The sequence below is a fragment of the Thalia democratica genome, unplaced genomic scaffold, assembly GCF_965202585.1.
Source record: "Thalia democratica unplaced genomic scaffold, ktThaDemo2.hap1.1 HAP1_SCAFFOLD_254, whole genome shotgun sequence".
Taxonomy (NCBI): Eukaryota; Metazoa; Chordata; class Thaliacea; order Salpida; family Salpidae; genus Thalia; species Thalia democratica.
The window spans coordinates 44,741-54,654 of record NW_028139368.1 but is presented as its reverse complement, the minus strand read 5'-3'; the positions used below and the strand labels follow the sequence as shown (position 1 = coordinate 54,654).

At 25.5% G+C, this 9,914-nt stretch overlaps 1 protein-coding gene across 1 annotated transcript; it reads right to left on the bottom strand.

Annotated features, from left to right (window-relative positions):
• Positions 1 to 7,896: 7,896 nt before the first annotated feature.
• Positions 7,897 to 9,126, bottom strand: LOC145846064 (ectoderm-neural cortex protein 1-like). Its single transcript, XM_082952987.1, has one exon. It carries the CDS (start codon positions 9,124 to 9,126, stop codon positions 7,897 to 7,899), a length of 1,230 nt encoding a protein of 409 aa, XP_082809113.1.
• Positions 9,127 to 9,914: the final 788 nt, after the last annotated feature.

The window sequence follows — 9,914 nt, the reverse complement described above, 5'->3', positions numbered from 1 at the left end:
TTTAAGTGAACAATTGTTTTAACTTCATTGTTTAAATACAGTTATCCATGACTGTTACATGTGTTTTTAGGTTTTTCATTTAAGCACTGTTGAGGTCTTTTACCGTAAATTAGTTTGCATAATAAAGGTTTGAAAGATTATATACATATTTCTCCTCTAGTAGTTAAGAATTATTATTTTTTTTTTACAAATCAAAACATTTAATGGTGTTTTCGTTAAACATATTATCATTATCAAAAATTACAGACAATTTGTTTTACAATCTTATTTCGTGTACTATTTTTTTCTAAATTTCACCTCGATTCTTTGCTGCTCATCACCATTACTTTCTCTAATCAGACGATTAATCCACCGGTTGATAATTCTTTCCGTGGCGTATTTGTTGGTACCTGGACGAGATGTTTGTCTGTCCCTCTTGGCTTGTCTCTTTTCCCGGTCTTTAGTGGGCACAGTCTTTGTCATGTTATATTAAGTACTAGTAGAAAACTATCCTTTTAAAAAAAGTACTACTTCATTTTGAGCAAAATAAAAAGAGGTATATTTAAAAATGAATATATAATAGAACTTCTGTATTACTAACTTTACGTAAAATTAGGTAACTATTATAGCAATAACTAAAAAAAATATTTATTTAAACCATATGTATAGTTTAAAAAATCTAGTTAAACACGGTGTAACGTATAAGATTGGTATGCTAATGTTTAATACATAGAATGATGGTATAACAGACACTCTTAAAAGCCAGCAGTATACAGAAGAAATGTAAATTAAAATCCAAAACTGTTGTGGGTGTGATCAAAAAGTTATTTGACAAAGGTCAAAACAAAGACTTTAAAAGGTTCAGTTAAACTGAGGTTAGGAGTTGATAAATTGTTAAAATATTATGAATAGTGAAGCTAGAAAAAAAAAATAAATGTTTTACTTTTTAAAATAAAAGCCAATAAATTATTGAGATTTTTGATGGAGTCAGTCAAATGATAATAAAAAGCTAAAATACAATCCATAAGAAACAAGAAAAAGCGTTGTTACAATCAAAACTGAAATTACACATATACTAGTAACAATTTTATTGAGTATAAACAATTGTTTAGAATATATTTATCACAATAATTAAATGAAAACTATCGTATTACAAATGCTTACCTAATGAAAATATTTTTTTTATTTTATGTCTGATTGAAGAAAAGAAAATATTTATAATAAAATCATTTTATTGAATTAATAAGGTAAACCATTATATTGAGTTGAGTAGTTTTAAGTAATAGTTAATAAATTTGTCTTGTAGACTCTCTTGAAAGATGTTTTGGTAAGTAATTAGCACTTGAAGTTGTTTCCAAATTTTTTATTAAATTATAAATGTTTAGATATTGAACTCTGTTGAAACATTTAGTTTACTTAATGGTTATCAAAAAAAAAGATCAAAATACAAATAAAATAGTTGTCAGTAATATTTTAAACTTAAATTAATATTCCAGACTTTCATTAACTTTAACTATACTCAATCTATATGGCTATAATAATCAGTAGGTATTGTTAAAATAATTTATTGAAACTATATAATCAATATAATTGCAATTTTTTAATATTTACACTGCTAAATTATTTAAAAAATAGAATTAAAGCTAAAAAGTTTAGTTTGATACAATACATGTTTTCGTATTTTGTGATTTTAGTATAAATTTTTTAAACAATTTAATTATTTACTTCTGTGACGTTTTTTGAGTCTTAAAATTAAACTTCTTTTAAGCTAAGATAAAGTTATATATAAACTTTTCTCATTAAGAAATTTATGCTATTTAAACATAAACAATAGTAATCCTACATTAACTAAAAAATTAATAAATAACATTTATTTATTTTTTAAGTAAAATGGTAGATTTAAGGTCACTGTTATTCTATTTTATACTGTAGAAAATTGAAAATTAAAGTTTGCAAAAAATAAATTTACTAGGCCACTAGGGTACAGTGAATGTTAGAAATTGTGTAGGTTATACTTAAGTTTTATTCATTTAAAATGTTTTGAAATTTTGTTTAATACTTATATACTTAAGCTATATATGAGACTCGTAAGTTAAAAAACATTAATTTCACCAATTAAAATGCAAAAAATGACAAAAAATAAAAATAATACATATGCAAACAATAGTTTAAGTATAAGTTAAGTATAATAGTTCAGTACTTAATTTTATTTATTAAAACTGACTGTTTTGTTACAAATTATTAATTTTGTATGTCTACAATTTTTATTTCAAATTTATGTGAAGTTATGTTTTTTAATTATTGTTGTTAACTTTGAAAATCTTTTCGTCATTCTAGTTTCCAAATGTAATTTTATGTAGTTTTTATATCTTTAATTTAGATTTTATAATAAAACATAAAAATATAGGTTTTATATTGTTTCAAAACAAATATATTGAAGGATTTTGGATGTATTATGTCTAACATAAGTCTAATTCAAAACATAGACTAAAAATAACATGTAACATATTTGCAAGCAACAAGACTTACACATTTAGAGACAAAAATACTTCCTGACCAAAAATAGCAAAAAATAACCTTAGTCAGCCTGAAAAGAGGAGAAAGTAAAACAAAATAAATTAATAAATTTTAAACTATTTTAAATTATAATGAAAGTAAAAAATTAACTTAACTAAACACAATTGTAAGCGAAACTAAGGATTAAAATATAAAAATATAAAAGGCTGATATGGAGAAAATTACTCAACTTTTTTTTCAAAAGTTTCCAAATATCCTGAGTTATGCTAAGTAACCTTAATGTGATATAGATCTGAAGTAATCACAGAAAATAGTTTTACAAAATTTAATATTAAGTTAAGATGTATTTTTACTATATTTAGCTTTTAGGTAACTTTAGTTAAGAAAAATTCTAGACTAAAGAACAATTTCTCTAAAACTGAATTTTAAATATAAAAAAACATAACTACCAGCTGCATGTATAAAAATAATTTGTTATATTACTACTAGTATGTACTTACTACATATCAGATAATTTGTTGTTAATTAAAACTCTAAACTTTCTTCTAAACCTTTTTTTAACCATTTATTTTACTGTATGGTCACTAAAAAATTAGATTTCATTATTTTGATTAACTTTATGAACTTATTATTTCTTAAATATTTGGATAGTACTTAAAAAATACTTTTAACTGTAAGGTTAACAGAACAGTAAAAAAATAAATTTATCCATTTAAGAAAAATATTTGTATAGGTTTCTAATCTGTAGCTTGCAATTTTTATTACCAAATAGATGTAAATCATTTACTGGGAAATTGCTCTACTTATAAATTTTGCTGAGTTCTACAGCCTAAAATAAAAATCTTAACCTTAATATCTGTCAATCTTATAAATAAAAGTACAACATTCAAAAAAAGTAATGTACTTGAACACCTTGGTTAATCAAAATATAGAAATTCGAATAGAAAACAAAAAAGTGTAAATGTTAAACATTATAAAATCATTATTTCTTGATAACTTTTACGTACCAAAAACACAGTTTTTAGTATTTTGAAGTAAAAAGTCCGATTTACCAAAAAAAAAATTTCACAGATTATTTTAAAATAAATAAATATTTCCAAAAACGCTATTAAGTAAAACTACTTAATTTTTACAAAAGCTGTGAAGTTTATTAACTAAAAAGAAAAATAAACAATGAACAAATCTGTGGTTAAAATATTATCAAATAAGAACTACTGCACAGTGGGCTAGCAAGAAGTAATTGACATTTTTGGTAAATATAAATCAAAGTTAGACGCAGAGATTTTTAAATAAAACTGTTTATTCAAATTTTAAAACTAACTCTGTTTTTTTTTTTCAAAAAGTTATCTCAATAGATTTCAATTTTACACTTAATCATAGCTTAATCAACTAAATAAACTTAGAAGATATACTATTCTTTTCACTGTTTTTTAACCTGTTTAGGTAGGGACGACAAACATTCTATGGTGCAAAGTATTGAAATTAAAGCCTTCAAGGCAGCAGCTACAGTTTTTTTTAATTAATCCTAAGTTAAGTCAGTCCATAAGTTTCTCTTTAATCATATACTATTTTCATATCTTGATGTTTTATTGCATCAGTTTTTAGTTTGAAACATTTCTTCATTGTACATATATGGTCGTCTGTTGTCTGGCTCGTGCATTCAACCGTATCTAGCTCTAAAGTCCTAATACTCTCTAAAACAATGACAGTGCAAGGAATTTTGCATTGTCATTATTCACGTTGTCGTCATGTTACGTCACAATAACGTATACCTATGTTTGTACCCATGTTGTCGTCATGTTACGTCACCATAACGTATACCTATGTTTGTACCCATGTTGTCGTCATGTTACGTCACGATAACGTATACCTATTTTTGTACCCATGGTGTCGTCATTTTACGTCACCATAACGTGTACCTATGTTTGTACCCATGTTGACGTCATGTTACGTCACCATAACGTTTATCCGTGTTTGTACCCATGTCGACACCATGTTATGACAACATAACGTCTATCTATGGTTGCGTCTATATTGACGTCATGTTACGCCACCATAAGGACTACCCGTGTTCGGTAGAACTTTTTATGGGTAGTATTTACGGGCACTATTTTATGTGTAGAATTGCTGCAATCAATTCTGCCCATAATTTGATGTGATGTCATTAAAATTATGTGTAGTATTTACATGTTGCTGCATTTAAGTTGCTGCAATTAAATGAAAAATAAAATACTGTCCAGGCCTTATATAGATATTATGGATAGTTTTTGTAGTTTCAAATTTATAAACAAAAAAATAAAAAATAACTTGAATTCACATAAACCAACAGTTTGATTAATTTGTACATGTATTTCAATTATATTTTGTAAACTAACAGAAGTATATGCTAGACTTATTAGAAGATTATGGATATTTTTTTCATTTAAGATTTAAAAAAAAATCTTGAATACAGTTAAACCAATTGTTTGATTTAAAAGTATATTTATGTAATTTATATTTTTTATATTAACAGAAGTAATGGCTTAGCATATTATAAATATTTTGAATTTTTTTTATTTAAGATTTTATAAACAAAATAAAAAATTAAAATTGAACACACATTAACCAATTGTTTGATTTATAGTTGTATATATGTAATTTACATTTAGTAAACTTATAGAAGTAGTGGTTTGGTCTTATGTGTACTATTTTATGGGCACTCTTTTATGTGTAGAATTGCTTCAATCAGTTATGCCCATAATTTGTTATAATTTCATTAAAATTATGAATAGTATTTAGATAATGCTGCAATTAAGTAAAAATAAAATACTGTTTAGGCCTTATATAAATAAAATGGATAATTTTTGTAATTTTAAATTTATAAACAAACAAATTAAAAAAAACTTGAATACACATAAACCAATAGTTTGATTTGTTTGTACATTTATTTAAATTGTATTTTGTAAACTAACAGAAGTAGTGGCTAGAACTTATTAAAAAAATAAAACTTATTAAAAGATTATGGATAGTTTTTTTATGTAATATTTAAAAAAGAAAAAAAAAACTTGAATACACTTAAACCAATTGTTTGATTTAAAAGTAGACAGTAACTTACTTTTACTTAATTTCAGCAACATCTAAATACTACCCATAAAAAGACCTCCCCCCCGTGTTTGTACTAATTCTGACGTCATTTTATGTCAACATAACGTCTATCCTTGTTTGAACACATGTTGACGTCACTATAACTTCACAACATTGTTACTAACTCATGTTTTACATGAACCTGAATTCAAACAAAAACTAAGAACATCAACAATTTAATGGAGTTAACATTTAATTTTAATATTTTAAAGCTCGTGAATAAATATGGAATTTATCGGAACAATAAAAGCAGTTTTCATTATTCTCAAAACAAGCTTTTCCAAAACAATTTATATAACTCTCAAAACAATTTTCTTAAAACAATAAACAATATTCTTTACTTAAAGGAGTTACATTTGTTTCAGTTCTTATAAAACGGATTTTTACTTGCAATTACTTGAAGCATCGGTCGGTGTTTGGTGAAGCTCGTAATGTTGTAATATAAAATGTTAAAATTTTAGTTTTAAATGCTTTGTTTTCTTTAGTTTAAGATACTTCTTGTTACTTGTGTTCAATTGTAGTTTTAGTTAGTGTGTCGTGTGATTATTTCATATTTGTAAATAAACTTATATTTATTTTAAAGTATATTAGAAGTATTTATCTACCCATATTTATCCCCATTTAATTACCCTTAGCAGTTTAGATTAAATACAACAAGTTTGATAAGTTAATTAACAAACTTATAATAAAGTACAATATTATATAGTTATAATATGCGATTAACTAATATCAGAATCTAAAATTTGTCTGGTTTAATTAAAATTGCATAATTTTCAAAAAGAATTTCGGAAAATAAAATAAATCAAATAAAATAATGTCTGATGTTTATAAACTATAATAAAATATCAAATCTTAACATAATAGCAGTTTAATCAATACTTTTTAGTTAAGACAAACAAAAATATTACAAAACCTTATAATTTGTTATAGATACTGAGTAAGATACATATAAGTTATTATAGTATGTTCTAAACTAAATTGTTAAATAAATTTTAAAATGTTAAATGTCTGTTTGAATTTTTTCTCTTAGATTCGTTTTTTTTAGATTATAACTTTTTGAGTTTTTACAAATTAAGACATAAACGTTAAAAATTAATTTTATTACTTATTTTACTGCGTGCTTTTTACAAATTAAAAATCTTGAAATGACTACTTAATATTAATTTTATACATTTAATTAGGTTAAGTAACTTTTAAGATGTAATTTGTAAATAAATTATTATGCTAAATATCTAACAATAGAATTGTTAAAAATGACTAAAAACTCATTGACAAAAGATCTAGTCAAAATTGATGAAAATCTTTCAAAAAACATAAGTGAACAGTATTGATTACAATTTTATTAACTTAAATAATAAACAACTGGTTTAGCTAATTTTTAATTTGCATATTTTCTAACGAGGAGACTAAAACTAATACATCCTAATTTTCTACAAGGCAAGAAAAATAGAAACAGGTAAACTTTAAAAATTTGTACTAGAAGATATGAGTAAAAATAGAAATATACAATTGATCAATAAAGGAATATAAGTAATGGGTATCTAATAAACCACATGATATTAAAAATTGCTTATTTAACAAAAAAGTTATTGAAGAAGAACTAAAAGAAAAACTTAACATCAAATTAATTAACATTTTTTGTATAACAAAGGGTTCTGCATATTCTGGAAGCCTTATGTATTCAATCGTTAAGGCCCAGTTTAAGTAAGCGGAAAAGGTATACCAAACTAGACTTTTTAAATCGTTTTATTAAGTAATTTTAAAGTAATTAGTTTCTTGTTGAATTTTATTTTAAAGTGTAATTTTTATCTTAATTTTTTTCGCTGGTTTATTTTAGATTGTTTCCAATCTAAGGAGTTTTATTAGTATACTAAATTTATACAGCATAAGCATTTAGTTAATTTTAACATTCGATTATGACGTCATTTTATATTTTAAAACTTCAAACTACAGTATGATTTTATTAAAATTTATATTCATTCTAACTTAGTAAGATACAATTTCTGATGAGCCTTACTATGAAAGTACTAAAATAAATTTAAGAAAAATGAACTTTATTTAGTTATATTTTTATAATAATATAGAGTTACAAGCTGTGCATTAACAAAGCTCAACAAAGCTAAAATAAACCTAAAAAAAATGAACACAACGACTACTTTCATTTGAAAGATGAAACGTATTTTTAAATGTATTTATTCTAATCTAAAAACTCTCAAACATTTTTTTTTCACTATGTATAAACGGTTTATATATTTTATTTTTTACTTGTATATTATGTTAATACGAAGGTAGCAAAAAACAACCGTAGTGAAAGAGTTGATCCGTAAGTTGGCATGATATTTTTGACCACTCATTTTTATTAACATCATAACAACTTATAAAGTTATCTTGATTGTTAAAAATATAAACTTTGTCACCGAATGAAACGGCTTCATGAAATCTTTTTAACACTTTTTTCGGTAGTTTTAACTTTATAAAGCACTTGGAGTTGTTGTCATAAACTTCGAACTTTTTTCTTCCAATCACAAATAACTTGTTTTTAGCAACAACTAGACTGTGATCTCTTATACGTTCGTACATATTCGGCATTGACGACCACGTATCAGCAACGTAGTCGTATGACTCAACAGTGTTTAATCGACCATCTTCTTCTAAATTCTCAGTCCAAAAGTTTCCACCTGAAACTAAAACTTTTTCCTCAAACACCACGCATGCCGCATGCTTTCTTGCCTGCTTCATTCCGGCTATTTCAACCCATTTTTTAACAGCTACGTCGAACACTACGCAGGAGTTTGTTTCAATATAATGATTGTTAACATTATAACTACCCCCGACGACAAATATTTTGTTCGCCATGGCGCAAATGCAATAGTCTTGTCGATTGTCGTACGCGTCAGCTACTTTGCTCCAGCTGTTGGTGACCGGCGAATATTTTTCAAATAGTGCTTTGAACCTTTGGTCCGGATAACCTTCTCCCGTTTCCCCGCCATAAATATAAACTTCGCCTTTCAAGCAAACTCCTTTGAAATATGCAAACCTTCGGTTCATCGGTGTTAGGGCTTTGACACTCTCAAAGTTGCTTGCATCGATTTCGTTCACCTTGCTTTGAATTTTTTGTGCTGCGAAATCCCAACCTCCACATAAAAGTACTTTGTATTTGTTTTGGTTACAATACCTTTTCGTACACTTAACTCCAGGTTTGTTTTGAACTGTTTTATCGTTGCTTTGTAAACATTGATTAATAATCGCTACACACTCGTCGTTTTTACAAAATGACAAAGAGTTTTTCAAATGATAATGTAATGCGTTATTTGGAATCAATGAAAGGCGGACTTTCAACAGAAGGTTTTTTGCAAACATGCTGCGTTCTCCAACTTTGTAGTTTGTCCATGCGTCTGCTGCATGAAATACTTCAGTTTCAGAGGTAATTCTCAAGTGAGAGCTTGCTAGAACTTTTTTTACCGAATCAATATTCAGTTCTAAAAAATTGAGCGATTCTGCAAGCATTGTGAAACAACGTTCTATGTAGTTAAATGTTGTTTTAGAAACACTCAGAATTTTAAAAGTGTTAACTAATTGATAAAAAGTAAGCACATTACAAATGCTTATTTTCTCTTCAATATAATCTTTCAACTTACTTTCTAGATTACTGCTCAGAAAGATTTTGTTTAACTTGAGAACCGATATAACATCGTTGTCTTTTATCACATTACCTGTAAAAAGTTTAATTAAACTTTTGTTTTAAAATAGCTTTAGTTTTCTATGAAATTAAAAAAGACAGATGGGTAAAAACATTTTGAATATGTTTTTCTTTTTCTAGTAGAGCACTTTCCTAACTAAACTAGATTTAAATGCTATGATTAAGTGACAATTAAGATTTAAAAGACACTTTACGGTTAAAGCTAAAACATTTTTCATACATATAATACTATCAATTTTTTAGAGACTGAAGTTTTTGTTTTGAATATTTTTTAAGCTTTAATGAGACAAGTTTTGATACAAAAATAGAAATATTTATAATAAATATTAAAAACTATTTTTACCTTGCTTAGAAAATGCGTTCATGGCTTGCAAATGTTTTTTATCCAGCTTTCTTCCACTTTTTTCATTGCATAAGCTTAGAAAACAATGTTTGCCCATATTTTCATTTGGTATATTTAACTTGTTTAAACTTTGGTGAATCTTTTTGTAAATTCTTACATCCATTATTATGATATTAAGATTATTTCTAGCTGCTGAAAACTAATAATAATTAAACAAATTACTTTTCAATGTTTAAAAAAATACTTTTTCTT